Below are 22,626 nucleotides of genomic sequence, written 5' to 3'. Positions count from 1 at the left end.
GGTAGTCAAAGAATATGTTTAATAAAAAATAATTAAACTTCCATTTGCTCTATAGAACATCATAGAAAGTAATTTAATAAATTACAAATGACTTTTTAAGACGTTTGCTCAACTACAGAAAGCAAATTCAGACTACACAAAACACAACTGGTAAATATTGCAAATGTCCAAAAGAAAGATTGGACTAAGACTTGAATCATAAAACCTGAAACAAGGGCTATAAATACAAGGCAATAACAGCTATAATTCTTTTAGTAACTACCAACACATACTTGGATATCCTTTCAACTGCAACTTTAGTATTATGTAATTCTACTGATTTTTTTTTCCTTATAACCCTTAACTTTACACAACCATATCTGCATGTGTTTTCTTAGCTGATAGCTGGACAACTTTTCCCCAATGAATATTAAATAGAAGTGTCTTGAAACCTAAGAGAATGTTTAAAGTTATGTTAGACTTAATGCTTTGAAAACTGTAATTGCCTTATTACATAGAAAGAGAATCACTAGGATGTTAACCAAATTTATTTGACCATAATTAGGAAAATACTTTCTCTCATAAATTTGATATAAATTAGATTTTAGTGACAAGATCTACAGATTTTTTTTCTTTTTTTTCTTTTTTTAATTGGCGAAAGGAAGGAATAAAGATCATGTGGGTAGAATTAGAGGGAGGAAGGGAAATGTGGTTGGTGTTGAAATACTCCACCGGTAAACTAAGTTAACTGTGTTTGAAAAACTTTGGCTATCTCATAGGTGTATTCTAGTTAAACAAAAGTGCAATACTGCAAAGGGAAGATACTAAATATGTAATATATCATTTTCATGATGAAGAATTGCTACCCACTTCTCCTGGATGGGCATTATAGAGACTATTGCTAGGACATTGCATAAAGGACTATCAATTCAAAGTACTATTTTGGGAAAATACAAAATCAATACAATCCCAATGGAACTTATATAATTTTGTAAATACATATAACACTGTCTCTCTAATAAGGGGTTATTTTACATACAGAAACATAATTTACTGGTAAAGGTCTTGGAAAACCTGATACAATTGACTAACTCATGACAAAGCAACAGTTTTATCAAAACAGACTGAAAGTATTTTTTCTGTAGGAGAGAACTGGGACACTTTTTCCCCCTAAATTGATGCCCTTGCAGACTTTACTACTAACTTATTTGAGTACCAGAAAAATGCTGACATATATCTCTCCTTAGAATGTCAATATTTTTATGTCCAATTCAGTACTAATTGTTTTAAATATATATAAAGGTGAACCTGGACCTCTACCTTGTCAGAATAATAGCAGCTTTAGCAGGAGAAATTGTATCACAAATCAAATATCAGACAAATTTTACATGGTAAAGGATTCTATGAAATTGAACAGAAGCCTTAGGCTTCACTTTTGTGGTTTACAGGTATAACTTGTACATCTTTTTGAGATTATTCAAAGTGCATTTTCAAAACGGGCAACTCAGTATATTTAATATAAACTGATAACCCAACACTGATTCTGGGCAACATTTAGTCTGCTTACACCTAGAAACTCAAAATGAATTTAGACTATCTGCATATTACTTTACCACTATTATCTGTTAATTCTGGAATATTTCCGTGACATAAAACACAAATAGAAATCTACACAAAGAAAGCAAACAAACAATTTCTTTTACATGAAGTATGCTGTGTTGAAAGTTCTTTTCAGTGGCATTTCATGAGTTTGCCTTTTCTGAACCCTGGAAACAGACATTACTCATCTGAGACATGATTATTTCTAATAGGAGGCCAAACTTTGAAAAGTTAAAACTAAGTATGTCTATAGGGTGCCAAAGTCACATGACACATGATTATTTTATGACTTAATTTTACTGATATCTGAATTAAGCTCAGCAAAAAGCAAGTCATATTTCTTGCCAGATTAACATGATATATAGGATGTGTTTAAAAAACCCCTGAAAACAAGTATAGAATTAGAAACGAATGTAAACTTCCTAAACTAACTCAGCTGAGGTAACAGGTAGCCAGTTAAATTGGCTGATTGGGAAACTTATTTCTTCTTTAAAACATACTTGTACCTGAATTGGAAACATCAGCAGTGCATCACAACACTAGAGCATTTTCATGTAATTAAAGCAATGGATGGTGATGTAGATTCTACAGCTTTCATGACATTCATTAGCTGCCCAAATTATTGCTGAGTTTTGATCTGTAAATTATAGGTGTCAAGGAGGCTGTAAAACTATATTCAAATTAAATCAGTAATATGCATAAAGTATTCTGTGTTCACTGCAAATATATTAAATATACAACTCTTATTGAGCATAATTTTCATAAAATTAACCCCCAACAAAATTATAATGCCTTTTGTTGTAATTTTACACCTTTATGTATTTGATAGTACATACGAGTTCAGAAACTTATGAATCTTAAGAAATATTACATGCAAAAAGTCTCTGAAAGCAGTTTGCACTTCTAAACAAATAACTGAAATGTTCGGTCAGTAAGTTATTGATGCACTCAACACTGGGGTATTTACAATTAATTATTAAAGAAAAAATCCAAAATCAGTTCATATTTTAGTGCAGAGTCTGGGAATCAGTCTTCATTACTAGAATCTGAATCCTCAGATGACGACGATGTACTATCAGATCCAGATGAAGCATCAGCTTTCTCTGAACCCTCATCTGTGCTGTTTTCATTGAGAGGACTTGGTTCAGTTCCTCCTTTGTCTTCCTGATCTTTAATTCTGGAATCTTCTTCCTTTACTTCTACAGACTTAGACGAGCCTAAGTCACTGTTTTTGTTTTGTACATCAAAAGTATTGGACTGGGACAAAGTTGGAATACGAAGATTAAGGCCTGGAGTGAGAAGCATCCCTGGATAAAGTATATTAGATAGTAATAGTGGGTTAAGAGCTAATGGGTTGGCAGCTGCAGCTGTATTTAATGCAGCAGTAGAGGATGTGGAAGGAGAACTTGACACAGAGTTTTCTCCACCATTCTCTGAACTTTGGCTCTCTGTCCTTTCTTTTTTTCCTTCTGACTCCTTAGAGTCACTTCCCTTTTTGTCTTCTGTCCCAGATTCCGTAGGCTTTGTCAGGAGTCCTCCCATGCCCAACAGATTTGGTAATCCAGCCATTCCTGACAGCAGCATGGGGAACATAGCAGCCATGTTTTTAGCTTCTCCTCCAGAAGGAAGGCCGGTAGGCATTCCCATCAACCCAGCAGTTACTTGCAGTGACTGCAAGTTTTGTAGGTTTTGTTGTAAGGCCTGAAGAGTTGTGAGATCCACACCTGGAAGTAGTCCATTGGCTAACAAAGGATTGCCTGAAACACTGGTGGCAGATGCAGCAGCTGCTGCTGCTGTGGCCTTTGCAATTCCACTTTTAGGCCGTCTCCCCCGCCTGCTTACTTCCTCTCTCACAATGGGACCAGTGAGAATACGTTCATACATGCTTTCTGGAAGAAATCCCTGGAAGAAATATATATTCATTAATAATCCCTACATGAAAATAAAATAAAGTTATTAGCTTATCATACAAATAACCATGAAAAATAGGTAATTATTTGTAAATTTATTCTGTACTGATATTAAATAATCAATTATAATAGCAATAACCTAATTTTATATAAGTGGTAGCTTCAAACAGCTCTTCCACTTTTCATTTTATCACAGAGTAAGTGAGTAAAGAGGTCTTTAGCCTTCCTCCATACTGTAAAACATAAGATTGTAGTATAATTCTAGAAAATATAAGGTCCAAAAAAATTTTTTCATGGGTACTTTCATAACCCTTACATGTTTCACACCATCACTTGTCCTAGAAGACCAAAGAAGTGGCTCCCTTCTAATTGGGAAGAACAATAAAGAAGGAATAGAGGAAGTGAAAGGTTAAGGTTAAAGTAAGATGCTTCATATGAATTATTTTACTGTCACTTTGGGAATAAAGGAGATAGAGCCATGCTCAAAAAGATACTCAAAGTGGGTTAAGATCACCTGCAGTAGCACTTGCAGATTGGGAACCATAAAGTCCAGGACAACAGAAAACAATCTATGCTACTTTCATGTAATTCTCCCATGATTTTCTGGGTCCCAGAACTCTTAGAAGTTTTAAGAGTTTAGAATCACTGGAACAGCACTATCTAACAGAAATACAATGTAAGCCACATATGTAACCTGAAATTTTATATTAGCCACATTTAAAATAGGTAAAACAGAAATAGGTGACATTAATTTTTAGTAATAGTCTATTTAATACAACATAATCCGAATACTGTCACTTCAATATGTAATCTATAAAAATTGAGATATTTTACATTCTTTTTTTCCAACAAAGTCTTCAAAATCCAAAACCACTGTGTATTTTACACTTAATGTTAATTCACATTTCAAGTGCTCAACAGCCACATGTGCCTATTTGTGGCTACTGAGGGGCTACTGTTTGTGACAATGCAGTTCTAGATAGTGGTTTAAGACAAGACTCATTCGACTATTGTTTAATTTTGTTTTGAACGGAATCAACTTATTTTTTCTCTTTACAAAGGCATCAGGGCTCATTGCAGAAAACACAACAAAAAATATTAAAAGAATCATCCATCATCTCATCATTCAGAGATTACCATTGCTAACATTTCAGTATGTGTTCTATTTTTTTCCTTGTGTAATTATACACATTCTATAATTCCCCCCACCTCCCTTTCTGAAACAAAAAAAAATAGAATCACAGCGAACTTAGTTTTATAGCCTGCCCTTTCCATTTGGACACATGTAAGAATAATATCTATTAATTATTCACCATTAGCATACGTGTAGGCTTTACTATCCCAAGAGCTTAAATACTACTGATTTTAATATACTGTGAACTTTCTCTCCCTTTAGATGTTCTTCTAAGATTTTTTTTTTTTTTTTTTTTTTGAGATGGAGTCTTGCCTCTGTTGCCCAGGCTGGAGTGCAGTGGTGCGATCTTGGCTCACTGCAACCTCTGCCTCCCGGGTTCAAGTGATTCTCCTGCCTCAGCCTCAGCCTCAGCCTCAGCCTCAGCTGGGACTACTGCCTGGCTAATTTTTGTATTTTTAGTAGAGATGGGGTTTCTCTGTGTTGGCCGGCTGGTCTCGAACTCCTGACCTCAGGTGATCCACCCGCCTCGGCCTCCCAAGGTGCTGGGATTACAGGGGTGGGCCACCGCACTAGGTCTAAGATATACTCTTTAAAATAGTTGCCTAGGCTGGGAATGGTGGCTCAGGCCTGTAATCCTAGCACTTTGGGAGGCTGAGGTGGGTGGATCACTTGAGGCCAGGAGTTCAAGACCAGCCTGGCCAATATGGCGAAATATCGTCTCTACTAAAAATACAAAAATTAGCAGGGTGTGTTGGTGGCACCTGTTGTCCCAGCTACTTGGAAGGCTGAGGCATGAGAATCACTTGAACCCAAGAGGCGAAGGTTGCAGTGAGCCAAGGTTGCGCCACTGCACTCCAGCCTGGGCGACAGAGAGAGATCCTGTCTAAAAAAAAAAAAAAAGAAAAAGAAAAAGAAAAAGAAAAAAAATTGCATAGCTTTCCAGAATCTTAATGAACTATTAATTTATTCTCAATTTTTTACTAGTATACCATGATGAATATCCTTACATATTTGCTCATATATTTGATTACTCTTTGTGGCATCATTCAAATGGTATCTTAGAGGTTAATTTAAAAACAAATCAGTATTTGTTGATTCTCTGTTCTAACCTGAGAAGCATCTGAGAAATTTGCAACATGTACGGCAAAATAAAAATTGCAAACTGAAAAATGCTGTCACAAATTCATGGAATATTTTATTAATTATAATTAATCTAAGATATAATTGAATGGCACCTAATTTGAAAATAATGTATGAGTTAGTATCCGTAAAATACTCACAGATTGCTTAACAACATCTCCCCATTCAGGAGCTACTCCATATTCTGAATTTTCTTTTAGGAATCTACATAAATCTTTCAAAGGGGGAGCAAATGCACCTCCAACCTGTAAATTAGAAACAGATTAAATACTAAAACACTGTTACATAGAAAACTCCTGATTGCTTTTATTGTATGCTCTACAGAGTTTATTTCCTTAAAATACATATTTTTTGAACCACTTTAGATAATCTTTATGATTATATTAAAAAGGCCCACCATGACCCTATGGACTACTGATGTAATATATAAATATGTGATAATGTAAATTTTAAATGTTTTAAGTAGAATAACTAGAACAGTAAAATGAATAACTACCATGCTGGACAGGCCATATAGCCTAGTTAAAAGTACACCCTCTAGAGTTAGACTTACCAGCTATGTGAACTCGAGCAAATCAGTAAATCTCTTTCAGCCTCAATTTTCTGATCTGTAAAACGGGGATAACAATAATACTTCCCTCATAGGGTTTTATAAAGACAAAATGAGACAATTCAAGTACCTTAGCATAATGCCTGTCACATAATAAATATAAGTTATTATATGGCAAGTAATGTGCTAAGTACTTTAAATGTAAAATTTATTTTAGTTCTCACTACCTCCTTTGGAGATAGCATTATTTCTATTTTTCAAACGAAGGAACTGAGCCTCAGAGAATTTATATAATTTGCCTAAAGTTAGCTAGTACATGTTAGAGTCAGGATACAAAACTAGGTCTCAAAAACCAATACTGTTATCGATTATATATACTGACACCCTAAAAGTATAAAATTATATATATCTTTCATATGTGAAGTATGTATAATTAACCAATCATAAGTAAATAATTTGGAAAAAAATGTAATAATATGACACAGACAAAATAATATTTTGAAATTTAAATTAAAAACATTACATTTGGACAAGTGATTTATACCTACCAATTTAACGTCCCTTTAGAGACTAAAAATATTTCTTGAGTAATTTCTTCTTCTATACCACTTTGAATGATTAAATACTATATCTTGATAGGATACAGACAGGGTTTAATATGATCAGTTATATTACCTATAAGTATTTATTTATTTTTTTGAGATGGAGTCTCACTCTTGTCGCTCAGGCTGGAGTGTAGTGGCACGTTCTTGGCTCACTGCAACTTCCGACTTTCAAGTTCAAGCAATTCTCCTGCCTCAGCCTCCTGAGTAGCTGGGATTATAGGTGCCCACCACCATGCCTGGCTAATTTTTCTATTTTTAGAAGAGACAGGGTTTCACCATGTTGGACCAGGCTGGTCTTGAACTCCTGACCTCAGGTGATCCACCCACCTTGGCATCCCAAAGTGCTGTCATTACAGGCCTGAGCACTGCACCCAACACAAGTATTCTTACATGGTATTTCTTTTTTTTTTTTTTTTTTTTTTAAGAGACTCACTCATTCACTTTTTTTTAAGGTCTCACTCTGTTGCCCAGGCTGGAATGCAGTGATGTGATCATAGTTCACTGCAGCCTTGAGGTCCTGGGCTCAAGCAATCATCCCTCCTGAACTTCCTGAGTAGCTGGGACTACAGGTGTGCACCACCACATCCCCAGCTCCTTATATTTATTTATATAATATATTTAAAGAAGTATATTTAAATAAGTACATTTAAGGAAATAAGTATATTTACTTAGTCTCTGTAATTCTGTTGTCTTCTCTTTTTTATTATCTCCTTCATTAAGCTTCTATTGAAAATGGAGGCCCTCTTGGGGTTTTATGGGGATTTAGCAGGTAGATTCTTTTCCTTAATAACTCATCAATCCTTAAGCCTGTACCCAAGAGACTCAAGACAATTAGAAACTCTACAAATTAAGGAACATGAACAAACCTCTCATGAAGTTACAACAATTAAAAATAAAATTTAGAATGTTTAATATCAAACCCAACAAGTAAAAATTCAAATTGTTTCATTTCCTTAAAATTGGCTAAGACAAACTCATTCATAATATTTAGTAATGTGAATTTTTGGTATAAGATGAAGAAGAAGGATTTGTAACAAAATCTACACAAGCACAAAATTAAGTAAAATGCTACTGAAATGTCACCTTGTTCTTTCCTTAAGACATGTATGCTACACTTTAAAATAATAACAAAAGCTGAATAAGCTATCTCTACAAAATTGTGGGAAAAATTAACATTAACTTTAAAGAGTTGGTGTACCCAACAATATTAAAACAACTGTTATTTTAAAATAGGTTTCTTCTAATTCCAATATTTCTTATGAGAAATTCAAATGTTTTTGGGTATTTTTATCCTAGCAGTGAGTGCATTTAACAGACAGTAAATCAGAACCAGACCTATGTAAGGTAATTTAGTGTATGAGAAAAATAACGCAATGAGAAATGTGATGTTCTTACACTGACGCCATTTTTTCTTTCCTATTTATTTTGTTGCTTGCTTATCAGAATAAAAAAGTGTGTCAACGCTATACATATACAAAACAGTGTCACAAGTTTCTATTGTTTATTTTGTGAGGTAAAAGAGAAACATATTAATCCAAACATAAAACAAGAAATCTATGTAAGTCTATTTCTGAAAAATCTCCACTCTATCATTCATCATTCAGTAAAAGAAGATAAGCCACAAAGGTGGCATTAGTCTACAAGGTAACTTTAAGACATTCTAGTTTCATCAATCAGAAATTATGTAATATGCTGATTTTGATAGAAAAAGACATGTTAAGGTCATCTGACAGAAAATTGCAGTGATAAATATATAAATTTATGATGGCTATAATGTGAGTGGTGTCCTCTTAGATCAGAGTTTCTCAACCTTTGCAGTACAGACATTGTGAATTGGTATTGTGGGGGTTGTTCTATGTACTGTAGGAGGTTTAGCAGCATCTCTGGCTTCTACCCACTAGATACCAGTAGTATCTTCTCCTTGTGGCTACCAAAGATGTCTCCAGACGCTGACAAATATTCCTTGAGAGGTGAAATCACCCCTGATGAGAATGACTGTTTTTGATGTCATGCCCTTGTATAAGCGTACAATCATGTGCAATGGCACTGCTTAGGCACAGATGTGTTAAATGACTTATTTCATGTAATAGCTCAGCTAATGAAGCAAGATTTGAAATTAGACTGCATAAAATTATACTGCATGTCTTCCCTCAGAAATCTGACAGATTCAACTCATTTCCAGGTCTGTTAGAAAACACCACCACATAATGAAATAGTGTTCTGGAGATCTCTTAAATATTGAATCAATACAAAAGATTAAGAAAAAAACATTAAAATACCTTTCTAGCATTTCTTCTGTTAATCAGTTGAACACGTTCTTCTCCAGTGAGACTATTCACATCTAGTTTATTGGGGTTTCTGCAACGGTGTCTTTTTTGTTTGGGTCTTCCCTCATGAAGCTGCATTCTCTAAAATATATAGATAAAGACATATCTTTAAAGTCTTTAACTGTGCAAAACAATTCAAAATATTAAAATGAGCTGATCCAAGTAATTTAATAGCATTTACCTTTTGGTTATTTACATTTTAAAAATATCTAAACTTTTTTATTTTATTTTATTTTTGAGACAGGGTCTTGCTCTGTTGCCCAGGCTGGAGAACAGTGGTGTGATCACAGCTCACTGCAGCCTTCACATCCCAGGCTCAAGTGATCCTCCCACCTCAGCCTCTCAAGTAGCTGGGACTACAGGTGTGTGCTACCATGCCTGGCTAATTTTTTTTATTTTTTGTAGAGATGAAAGTTTTGCCACATTGCCCAGGCTGATCTTGAACTCTTGGGCTCAAGCTATGCTCCCGCCTTGGCCTCCCAAAGTACTGGGATTACAGATGTGAGCCACCACGCCTGGCCAAATATTATTTTAATAAAAAGTATTGCATCAATCTTTTCTTCAAACTATACATTAAAAAAGTTAAGCCTGGGCAATATGGTGAGACCCTGTCTCTACAAAAAATCAAAAAATTAGCTTGCCATGGTGGTGTACGCCTACAGTCCCAGGTATTTGTTGGGGCTGAGATGGGAGGACTGCTTGGGCATGGGAGGTTAAGGCTGCAGTGAGCCATGATCATGCCACTGCACTCCAGCCTGGGCAACAAAGTGAGGCCCTGTCTCAAAACAAAAACAAGCAAGAACCCAACAACTCATATCTAGCAATAAAAATAAAAACTCATCCAATCAAAGCATGCTACTTCTCTATACCACTATTAACAAAACAGGGCTTAATGTTTGCAGGTACTTCCAGCCAATTAAAAATATTTTCAGGAAACCAACACTCAAACTCTTCAGCTTAGCATACCAGTCCCATCATGGCCTGAACCTATTCATTGTTCATTGTTTATTTACTATTACCCCACTCACTCCTCCATGTACTCTGGAATATTAGACTAGTCACTGTTTTATGAATATGGCTTACAGTCATATCCTCTTTTCTTTCTTTTTTTTTTTGAGATGGAGTTTTGCTCTTGGCTCATGGCAGCCTCTGCCTCCCGGGTTCAAGAGATTCTCCTGCCTCAGCCTCTCGAGTAGCTGGGACTACAGGCACCCGCCACCATGCCCAGCTGATTTTTGTATTTTTAGTAGAGATGGGGTACCATGTTTGCCAGGTTGGTCTTGAACTCCTGACCTCAGGTGATCTGCCCGCCTCGGCCTCGCAAAGTGCTAGGATTACAGGCGTGAGCCACCGCACCTGGCCATCTTCTTAATAATTCTATATTGCCTAGGACATCCTCTTCTTGTGTTAACCTGGTCAATGCCTACTTACTCTTTTTTCATCCACGAGACAAATGTCGGCTCTATTTTCTTTATCTTTCCTCAGAAACTACTCTGCCTAGGCAGTTAATTTTTCTTACATCTGTTCCCATGAGACTTTATACATACCTTTATTATAGTATACTCTCCACCATGTTATAATTATTTAGCTACAGAAATACTACAATAGAGTGTGAGATCCAAGAAATCATTAATGTAAGGTGATTTTTACATAGGAAAATGCTTTTCCTTGGGAAAGCAGACAAATTACATCTTATAATCTTTAGAGGAACAAATGCTACCCTTAAAAATATGTTTTCAAAATCTTTACAATAAAGTAATATAAAATATTATCATAAAATATTTGCAGGTGAAATGATGAATGGATATACAAGTTTAAAAAGTTAATAAAGGCCCTTTTGCAGTGATAAAGAGAAAGGTATGAGAATTCTTCAGAGTCTAGAGTATAGGTATGAGGGCAAAAACTTTATATTGTTTACTGCTATATCCTCAATCTCTTAAAATAATAAGTAGTACAGAGTAATCCCTCAATAAAAAATTGTTAACTGAATAAATGAATGTTATCTTGAACATGTTAGGAAGTTACAGTGTTCAACTCAGGATTCCCATTATTTTTAGGATTGCAATATTTAGCCAGGTGTGGTGGCTCACACCTGTAATCTCAACACTTTGGGAGGCTGAGGCACGAGGATGGCTTGAGCCAGGAGTTTGAGACCGGCCTGAGCAAGACAGTAAGAGCCTGTCTCTACAAAATAAACATTGAAAAAATTAGCTGGATATGGTGGCCTGTGGCCAGGCTGGTCTCAGACTCCTGAACTCAAGTGATTTGCCCATTTCGGCCTCCCAAAGTGCTAGGATTACAGGCATGAGCCATCATGCCCAGCCTCATCTTTGATTAAAATAAACTCATTGTGCATCTGGAGGGGCATAGAAGCTATACTCATAGCTTGAAGAAGAGCTTAAGAGGAGTAGTTTGGGCTCCAGATTTAAGAGTTTGTTTGCTGAGTGGACTTGAACTATTTACTTAAAACTTTAGTGTTTTAATTTCATTTATAAAACAGTTATAGGCTGGGTGCGGTGGTTCACGTCTGTATTCCTAGCACTTTGGGAGGCTGAGCAGGCGGATTGCTTGAGGCCAGGAGTTCGAGACCAGCCTGGCCAACATGGTGAAACCCTGTTTCTATGAAAAATACAAAAGTCAGCTGGGCATGGTGGTGTGCACCTGTGGTCCCAGCTACTCGGGAGACCGAGGTGGGAGAATCGCTTGAATCCGGGAGGCAGAGGTTGAAGTGAGCTGAGATCACGTCACTGCACTCCAGCCTGGGTGACAATGTGAGACTCTGTCTCAAAAAAACAAAAAACAGTTATAACAATGCCATGTAATAAAGTTATTGTGTTAAATGAGGTAATGCATGTTGTGTGCATAAGTATGTCAGCATAACTGCAGGCACATAGTTAAGTTTCAATACATGTTTACGATAATCATTATTATTTTAAAATAAACTGCTTGAGAAACGATTGGAAGTTTTATACCTTAGCAACCTTCACTGGGTCTAACATAGTACTCTATATTGGAAGTGATTTTTATTATTAAATACTCATTGAATGCAGAATGGAAAAATGGAAAATAACATTGTATTGTATCATGGGAAGGATGGTAATTATTTTTTCCTGCTAATTCTTCTAGGTCTTAGGCAGAGCACATATTTAGCATAAGTGGATGAGAATTTATGCTTCATCATGATAGATCTGAGAATTCATAAAAATAAAATATAACAAGAATTTTAAGGTGTCACCTACAGGAATAAAAGCTCCCAAATCTTCCACATAACCCGGGTGCTCCTTAAGCCATTTTTCCAAATCCTTTCTCTTTGGTGCATCATCTCCTGCAAGTCTTGTTCCATCTTTAAGATTAATAACTGGAACTGGACTTTCTGTATCAGGAATTCCTTGAGGCTGAGTATAGGATAGTGATGGATTTATCCCTGTGGAAATCTGTGAGGAGGTTAAGCCTAAAGAAACCTGTAAAAAAACACCAAATGGTATCTTTATTTTCATACTTTATCATTCTAATATTGGTTCAATAAAGCAATTATTTTTGAAGAGAAAAAATAAGTTGTTGCTAAAAATTCTGCTAAATCTTTTAAACTTAAAATTTTTATCACTCTTGGACAGTGCTAAGATTCTAAGATATCATCTAAAATTATATGGCATACTTCTAATTTCCTTATTAATAGTCTATAAAACATTCACAAAACAATAATATGTATATTTATTAGGATTGAATTTTGAACTCAAGGATCAGTTTTTAAGTACTGCTTTACTTACATGATTAGGTGGTTTATTTCTGTTAAAAAAGAAGATGTCAACACCTTCTACATTCTTCCTCCTTCCTCGCCTTTTTTTGACTATAGGCTGGTTGTCTAATATCACACCATTGGCACCAAGGGTTGGTTGAATGGAAGTACCTAATTGAATTAAAAATGCAAAATGGTGATACAAATTTAGTTCTTAAACAAACTGAAAGTAATCCCTTTCCTAAATATATGTAAGTGTTAGTTCTTATTTTATACATCTTTAATGTAGAAACTTTTGGACTAAAAATATCATCCCCACCTCTCATTTAAAAACCTGAAGAATTACAACCTAGGCCTCTTTCAATTTTTGACCTGTCTTCTCTATTTTTTTTCCCGATATTCACACATCTTCTATTCCTTCCTTGGAGAAGGAAGCATGCCTTTTTCCTAAGATAAACATTTCCCCTTTCTTTGAACCCATTAGTTCCTATACTTTCAAAAGCTTGTTTTTTTTTTTAAAATCATTTATCTCTGCTTTTTTTGCCAAATATCTTTTTCTACATTATTCTTTTTTGATTTTTGTTTTTGGAGATGGAGTCTCGCTCTGTCGCCCAGGCTGGAGTGCAGTGGCACGATCTTGGCTCACTGCAAGCTCCGCCTCCCGGGTTCATGCTATTCTCCTGCCTCAGCCTCCCAAGTAGCTGGAACTACAGGCACCCACCACCACGCCTGGCTAATTTTTTTGTATTTGTTTAGTAGAGACGGGGTTTCACCATATTAGCCAGGATGGTCTCGATCTCCTGACCTTGTGATCCACCTGCCTCGGCCTCCCAAAGTGCTAGGATTAAAGGCGTGAGCCACCGCACCTGGCCAGATTTTTCTAAACTTAAAAATATGCCCTAACTCAAACAAACAAATGTTAAACTTTTGGCCGGGCATAGTGGCTCACGCCTGTAATCCCAGCACTTTGGAAGGACGAGGTGGGCAGATCACCTGAGGTCAGGGGCTCAAGACTAGCCTGGCCAACATGGCAAAAACATGTCTCTACTAAAAATACAAAAATTAGCTGGGCGTGGTGGCAGGCACCTGTAATACGAGCTACTTGGGAGGCTGAGGCACAAGAATCACTTGAATCCGGGAGGCGGAGGTTGCTGTGAGCCGAGATCATGCCACTGCACTCCAGCCTGGGCAACAGAATGAGACTCTGTCTCAGAAAAAAAACACTTTGTCCTTTTTATAACGTGAGAACTTTTAAAAGACTGATCTCTCTTGTGCTCTTTTTTTTTCATGAGTAACTAGTTCTTGGGTTTCCCTAGTCCATTCCTGCCCCAACCTACTTAAGGTATTTTCTTTAAGATACCAGTAACTTTTTAGTCACCAAATTAAACTGACTTCTTTCATTTCAGTAGGCACTCAACAAAAATGTAAGGGGTATGAATGAAACAGTTCCATGCATTCATCAATTTTTCTAATAGATATTTTATTAAGCAGCTATGTACTATGCAGTATGATGGTTCAAAGATGAATAAAACACTTTTCCTTAAAGAGTACATAATCTTGAATTCCCTTATTAAAAGGATGTATTATTAAAGGTGAGATGCTTGTTTAAAATAGTTTACATGTTTATAATGAAAAATGCATTTCCAGTCATTCAAGGAGAATTTACTGAGCAAGTCCTGGGTATTCCTGAAGAAGGTGTTGCCTTCTGGCGAGCTGTGTAACTTCACAGAAGTCACAACCTTCCTCCCATCTCAGTTTCAAAAAGGTACTTAATTCATATGGTTAAGTAACCATTCTGTTTCATACTTCTCATGGCTTCCTATTCTAATATAAATGAACTGCCTTGAATCAACATGATTCTCAACCTCTGACCCCTGCCCTAGATCTGTTTTTGATGCTTTTCATAACTTAAGATTTAGCTTTCCTAAGCAAGATTTGATCTACACATCTGTCCCAGTAAGAATTTACACACTAGCAAGGTCAGTCTTACCACAAAATCATACCATTTTCCTGACATCTAGTCTCTGTTTCATGCTATTCCCTGCCCTTCTTTTACCCCTTCTGACAACCCTATTTTCTAGAAAGACAATTATTTTGTTGTCCTCTTATCAAATCCTGTTCAATCCCATCTCTTCCACAGGACTCTGGCTAAGTTTCCAGAAAGCAATGACTTTCCTCTTTTCCAACGTTTATTAACTATAATGTTCTGTGTAGCAAAATATTGAACGTATTGTCTAATATTTTAATGTGCAGGTCTTGTCTACCAATCAACTAAAAGGAAGAGATAGTGTCCTACATTTCTTTTACTTTACCTTTAGTGCTATCCCTGTACTACATAAAAAATAGAAGTACTTAATATAATTATCTATGAAAAAACATCTGGTTTCTACCAATATTGTACATTTACAATACTGTGTACATTTACAAACATATTCTATTTGACTAACTCTTCATTTTAATTATATACTACCCTGACTTATTTCTGAGGCTGATTTTAATAAACATTAGCAATTCATTTAAGCCAGAATCCAAATGTAAGATTTAACTTTGAAGTCTGTGTTGTCTTTATTTTAGATGTAATTAACACTATTTTAAAAATAGCTTTTTTGTATTGAATGCCTACTAAGTGCCAGACACTGTACTAAGCTTTATAAATGCTATCTCAAATCATCAAAAACAAAACAGAAGAGGGATTATTAACCTCATTTTATAAATAAGATGGGAACATTAAGCCACTTGCTCAATGTCACAATAGCCAGTAAATGACAGAATTAAAAACCCCAGGTTGCTTGGCTCTGCCATCCTCTATTCACTATTACAGGTAGTTTCTGGAATGAGCTCTTCAGTTTTGTCCTCTTGTTATAATCTATGCTATTTTACTCTCCTTCATTAATGAAATTACACTACATCTGGTATCTTTACTCAAGGCTTTCCAGGGGGTAATTACACAAGAATACAAAAGGCACAGCCTTTGGAAAATGAAGAATTTTAATAATAGCATCTGTTAAACATCTAATTCTAAAATCTATGAGTACATATTTTAACATCTGTTTGGCATCCCATTGTGTGCCAAGCTCTTTATTGGCCACTTTATATACATTGTTTTATTTAACCCATCTAACAATGTCATCTCTGTCATCCCCACACCCTTCATGTCACAAACAGGAAAAGTAAGGCTCAAAAATGTTAACAGATTTCCCAAAAGTAACATAGGAAGAAAGATCTAGATTTCATATTTGCAATTATTAAGATGGATAAGATAAAATGCTTAGATAATAACTCTATCTAGGGTGAATACTTGAGATTTTAAATATTTTGTATAGCTGCAAAAGTCGTGTTACAATTTTTGTTTTTTTTTTTCTGAGACAGGGTCTTGCTCTGTCACCTAGGAGTGCAGTGGCACAACCATGGCTCAGGTACTCCTCCTGAGATCAAGTGATCCTTCCACCTTAGCTTCCCAAGTAGCTGGAACTACAGGGGCACACCACCATACCCAGCTAATTTTTAAATTTTTTTCAGAGATGGGTCTTGCTATGTTGCCAGGATTGGTCTTGAACTCCTGGACTCAAGCAATCCTCCTGCCTCTGCCTCCTCAAGTCCTGGGATTACGGGTGTGAGCCACCACGCTTGGCACAATTACTATTGATATTATTATTATTATTATTATTATCATCATTGTTTTTGAGACAGGGTTTCGCTCTTGTTGCCCAGGCTGGAGTACAATGGCCCGATCTCGGCTCACTGCAACCTCCGCCTCCCGGATTCAAGCGATTCTCCTGCCTTAGCCTCCTGAGTAGCTGGGAATCTGGGCACGCGCCACCACGCTCATTTTTTTTTTTTTTTGTATTTAGTACAGACGGGGTTTCACCATGTCAGTTAGGCTGGTCTCGAACTCCTGACCTCAGGTGATCCACCCGCCTCGGCCTCCCAGAGTTCTGGGATTACAGGCATGTGCCACCACACCGGACCCCTACTATTGATATTATTAAAAAACAGTATTATTTACCAAAGAATGACTTACAGGCAAAAGCTATACAATCTTCAGCTGCAACAGCAATAAAATGTTCAGGCAATAGAAGTATCAATCTCACTTTACAGTGGAGTTTTAAACAGTAAGAGTAGTGGTATTATTAAGCCCCACTGAGGTTGGGCAAAAGAACGCACAGCTTATCTTCCCCATTTGTTACCATTTTCTGGTGAAAAAAAAAAAAGTGCTCCTTGATAACAAAATTGTTAATTGTAAGGTATAATCTGGGAGACTGTAATTGTAAAGCATAATTTGGGGGATTTATTCTACAGTAATAGAAGCATGGGTGATTCATATTTGAAGTGCAATTCATACATGTCTAAAGGTCTACTAATTGGAAAATTACACTGAATGGTTAATGAATCCACAAGAGACCAAACTGATGCTGATGAAGCTAAACTAATTTATAATTTAAGAAGTGGTAATAGCAGCATTTGGAAATAGTGATCAATTCAAGACAACACTTACAATACAGCATGTATTGCTTGGCAACTAGACTTAGTAGAATACTGAAGTACAGTCTTTAGCTTTATGCACAAGGAAGGGAAATTCAAGACACTTATTTGCTTGAATTGACAACTAGTACTTTAGGAGATCAGTATCTTGAGTACCATTCTCAACTTTTTTTTTTAAATTTTCATTCTCAATTCTTGACATCACACTTTTAGAAGAACACAGATAAAGTACTAAGATAAAACAAAAACAGGCTGGGCGTGGTGGCTCATGCCTGTAATCTCAGAGCTTTGGGAGGCCAGGTGGGAGGATCGTTTGAGGTCAGGAGTTTAGGACCAGCCTAGGCAACATAGTGAGACACTATCTCAATAGAAATCCAAAACAAAACAAAAACTAAAACCAATGTCTAATGCATTCCTCAATGCCTATGGAGTACACAGCACAGGGCACCAATTAGGTATTTAATAAATATTTGTTGATTCAAATTGCCAAAAGATTAGAAGACAGACAGTTTGTAGGGGAGATCTGATAATTGCTTTCAAAATGCTAAGATTTATCATGTAGACACAGGATTAGGTTAATTATGCATTGCCTTTTAAAGACAGAACTTCGATAATTGAGAAGAACCTATAGGAGGCAAAATTTACTTCTAAATAGAGGAATTTTCTGACAATTTGAGCTGCCCAATAATAAAAAGGGCTATTTAAGGAACCTTGTTTCTGTAAGTATTCCCTAAGGATGAATGATTACCTTTTAGGGATTAGTCACAGATAACACCTGTATCCTGAAGATGCCTGGACTGTACAATCTCTAAAGTTTTTCTAAAACTTCTCTTTTTAATTTCTTCTACCAATCACCATTAATTTGTGATACTGAAATGCAGTTTGAACTTTTACCTGTATGAGGCAACTTGACAAAATGATGTTCCCACACAACTACTCTAGGCCCCAAAATGAAACTGCCCTTTATGCTTTAAAATGTCATGTTAAAAGTTCCAAAAAATATTTATTAAGATTTAAAATTATATTGATTACTTTATAGGCTTAAGAGGTTCCAACAAAGGAAAAATAAATTTTTATTACAAGCATCTATAAAAGAAGATTTGGACATGACAGAAAATATTTCATAGTAAGACAATTATTACTTGCATATTCACCTGATACTGGTATGGATTTTGGGAAATTGACGAGGCTGGTCTCTGATGCACTTTGAAGCTCTCGAAGCCGAGTGAGGTACTGCTGCTGCCCCAGAGCACCGTCTTCACCATCAAATGGTCTTTTCTGAGCAAGCCCTTGCTTCTGAAATGTCAACTTCAAACCACCTTCCTGTTAAACAAATACCATTATTAAGACAGAAACTGTTAAAAAAAATCTTATTGCAGGATATTAAGAGAATTTTTTTACTGAGGAAAAAAAATGAAGTAAAAATCCTGAAACATCAAAGAAGCTCATTTCTCATTCATAAATCAATCAAATAAAAACATTTTAAATCAATTTCTATAGTAACACCAAATTTTCTATTTTGAATGAAAAAAATACAAGTACTCTACACACTTTTCTGACCAAAACAAGATGTGACTAGTACACTGTAACATTTTTAACTTTAGACATACATCTCTATGTACATTATTCATATGACATTTTGGAGGACATTAACTATGTTTTAGACACTAAGTAATAAGTTAAGCTTCAAAAATCATTTAAAAATGAAACATTACTGATAACAGGGCATGCTAAATGTTTAAAACAGAAAGTACACTGACATACTATTTAAATACTATATAAAAGAACCAAAACAATTAGAAATTGTCACACTGTTTAAGAAAGCATTTTGATTAGAACTATTTTCAGAAGCATAAAGACAAAAACATATTTAATGACGATCCCTCTAGTAGAATATTCAAGTTTAATAACCTGGATATCAGAAAGAAAATAATCCAAATACCAAGAAACAGGTATGTGAAGGAAGGAAGAGTAAGAGCAGGCAGCCATTTGCAGGAAAAGCATGCTGCACACCGCAATCGCAATCAGGCCCTAGGGCAATAAAAATACACATACGTCTTTGATTTTCACTGTAAACTCCTTTTCTCGTACATGCTTCTTCACCTTTGACATCTGTGTTGACTGATCATGTTCTTCTTTAACACCGGCGGCACCTGGGGGAGTGGGTACACTGGGCTCGCTGTATTCTGTAGCTGCTCCAGGGCTGTCCAGCAGTTTTGTGGTATAGAAAGAAGCCACTGTGTTAGCATCATAACTTCTTCTAGCTGAAGGCCACTTTCCTTTCAGAACTGTTTGACAAATACTGTCCAACCTATTGATCATCACACGATCCTAGAAAAGCGTGCAACATCAAAGTATAATTTTAATAATTAGACCAGACCTTTGGAGATCAAATAGCTCAAGAGTCTTTATGGATTTAACCCTAGTTCAACATATGTGTATGTGCTATGCATACATATTCTCGTATATATATATATTACAATTCTGCAACAAGTTATTTGAGTACAGATTCCCTTTGGTGAAGTTCAAAAATATTATACCATAAGCAGGCGTGGTGGCTCACACCTGTCTGTAATCCCAGCACTTTGGGAGGCCAAGGTGGTAGGACTGCTTGAAGCCAGGAGATTGAGACCAGCCTGGGCAACATAGCAAAACCCTGTCTCTGCAAAAAATTTAAAAATTGTGCCACTATACTCCAGCCTGGGTGACAGAGTAAGACCGTGTCTCACAAACAAACAAACAGACAAAAAATTATACCACAAAGATAGTTTTATTTTTGCTGTTATAATTAAAAAGTAATATAGACTCCTAATAAGTTCAAACAACTTAGACGTACACAGAAGAGGAGAAAACCCTCCATTCTCCCATTTCCCAACCTCATTCTTAAAGGTAAGTATTCCAGCACTAGTCTAGTCACATAATGGAAGAAAAATTGGTCAGGTGCACTGGCTCACACCTGTAATCTCAGCACTTTGGGAGGCCGAGGCAAGCAGATCACTTGAGGTCAGGAGTTCGAGACCATCCTGGCTGACATGGTGAAACCCTGTCTCAGCTAAAAATACAAAAATTAGCCAGGTAGGGTGGAGGGTGCCTGTAATCTCAGCTACTTGGGAGGCTGAGGCAGGTGAACTGCATGAACCTGGGAGGCAGAGGTTGCAGTGAGCTGAGATTGTGCCACTGTAAGCCAGCTTGGGCGACAGAGTGAGACTCAAAAAAAAAAGGAAGAAAAATTGTATTAATTCAATCTTTCTTCTTCCACTGAATGTACATGTATTTAAATGAACTTTTCATTCCAGGTCACAACTGGCTACAGTAAACTTCTTCAAGGAGACTCAGTCAAAAGCACCTGTTTCATAAAGAAGCACTTTAGGATTAACTTGAAAGTAAGGATTCATTATCTTTTATTCTAAACATTCTAAAGTGATGTTGAGAAGCATACACATTAAAGCAGAACTATTTACTTGATAGCAGTAATTTATACTTTTGGAGCTAACACCAAAATGTCATCCTACATTTTACGCTGACCTGTGTTTCCACATAGTAAGAATATCTACCATTGAAGCAACATAGAAAAATACTAAAAAATGACCTATCCCAATAAGAAATTATTTCTTTACCTTTGGCCAATACGAGGCTGCCAGCATATATCCACCTTGTAAGATATAAGCAGACTCTGGTGTTCCATTGTTCATCTGAAAACTATCCTGAGTCTCATCCTGGGTAGTGCTCAGTGACGCGACGCTTTCTTCATCATAGGCTTTCATGTGAGTAGTACTTTCTGCTAAAAACAATTATAATCATTTTTTAAAAAGACTGCATAAAATAGTTTTATATATAAAGATTTTATATAATTATTCAGAAACACCTGAAAATGAAAATGTTAGAAGTAAAAACAAATGATAAAAAAAGGGAAAAAATCACCTAGAATATAAAAAAAGTACCTATTATTATTATTAAGAGACAGGGTCTTGCTGTGTTGCACAGCCTGGACAGAACTCCTGGGCTCAAGCAATACTCCTGCCTCAGCTTCTCAAGTAGCTCAGATTACAGGTGTGCACTACGCCTGACTTCATTACTCATTATTTTTAAAATGATTCCTGATTGGTAGACTTCATCTGGATTGGCAGAACTATAAATACCTGATGGGGATACCATAATTCTCTTGATTAGGTGACTCCTGTAACTCTTAGAATTGGGCATGTTTCTTGCGGCAACCCTGAAAGTTATGCCTATGAAGTTGTTACAAGAGACCCCAGCTCCTGCTCATGTTTAATTGGACTCATTTTCTTGCCCCTGAACTGGTGGACTGCTGCAAGGGCTCCTGCAGAAGGGGACCACCAAACACTGTTCTGCTGACAAGCATTTGTCATGGCTGACAAATGGCTTATGATATTCTCATTGGCTTAAGACTCTTGGTGACTGCTATATACTATTATCTTTTACTTGTTCACTAATCAACTTGTTCCTGGGAAAAATATTCAATTTAAGACAATCACAAATAAACTACTGTGTAAAATTTCTAATTCAATTGCCTGATTAATCTACTGTGTAATGCCTTGAATACTGAACAGGGAATTTGTATCAGTAACTAGTTTTCTTCTCAATAGTGCTTTCCTAAGAACATTTGTATATATAAAACTTAAGCAAACAGGCCAGGCGCGGTGGCTTATGCCTGTAATCCCAGCACTTTGGGAGGCTAAGGCGGGCAGATCACCTAAGGTCAGGAGTTCGAGACCAGCCTGGCCAACATGGTGAAACCCTGTCTCTACAAAAATACAAAAATTAGCTGGACATGGTGGTGGGTGCCTGTAATCCTAGCTACTCAGGAGGCTGAGGCAGGAGAATCGCTTGAACCTGGGAGGCAGAGGTTGCAGTGAGCTGAGATCGTGCCATTGCACTCCAGCCTGGGCGACAGAGCGAGACTCTGTTTCAAAAAAACACCGTAAGCAAACAATTTTAAACATCCTTAAGTTACCTGAAACAACTTCTTTTCATTTTCACTTGAAAAGTTGTATTAGGCCAGGCCTTGTGGCTCACGCCTGTAATCTCAGCACTTTGGGAGGCTGAGGCGGGTAGATCACCTGAGGTCGGGAGTTTGAGACCAGCCTGACCAACATGGAGAAACCCCATCTCTACTAAAAATACAAAATTAGCCGGGCATGG

General features: G+C 36.5%; 1 protein-coding gene across 15 annotated transcripts in view; it reads right to left on the bottom strand.

The window, feature by feature from the left end:
* Nucleotides 1–22,626, bottom strand: part of CHD9 (chromodomain helicase DNA binding protein 9) — a 274,384-nt gene continuing 251,758 nt past the window's right edge. For 6 of the 15 annotated variants that reach the window (XM_055366784.2, XM_019012642.4, XM_063700206.1 and 3 more), the window contains 8 exons: nt 21,081–21,244; nt 19,519–19,794; nt 18,618–18,786; nt 13,013–13,152; nt 12,485–12,706; nt 9,198–9,326; nt 5,904–6,008; nt 1–3,480 (listed from right to left, as the gene is read on the bottom strand). In XM_055366784.2, the coding sequence (XP_055222759.1) occupies nt 2,605–3,480; nt 5,904–6,008; nt 9,198–9,326; nt 12,485–12,706; nt 13,013–13,152; nt 18,618–18,786; nt 19,519–19,794; nt 21,081–21,244 (2,081 nt within the window). In that variant the 3' untranslated portion in view covers nt 1–2,604. Of the gene's footprint in view, nt 3,481–5,903; nt 6,009–6,316; nt 6,372–7,586; nt 7,726–9,197; nt 9,327–12,484; nt 12,707–13,012; nt 13,153–18,617; nt 18,787–19,518; nt 19,795–21,080; nt 21,245–22,626 lie in introns of those variants that run through there. The other 9 variants (XM_055366787.2, XM_019012643.4, XM_055366788.2 and 6 more) reach the window with 6 other exon arrangements.

Source organism: Gorilla gorilla, chromosome 18 (assembly GCF_029281585.2).
Source record: "Gorilla gorilla gorilla isolate KB3781 chromosome 18, NHGRI_mGorGor1-v2.1_pri, whole genome shotgun sequence".
NCBI lineage: Eukaryota > Metazoa > Chordata > Mammalia > Primates > Hominidae > Gorilla > Gorilla gorilla.
Note: the sequence above shows the minus strand (reverse complement) of the source record. Positions and strands in the feature narration are given on the sequence as shown.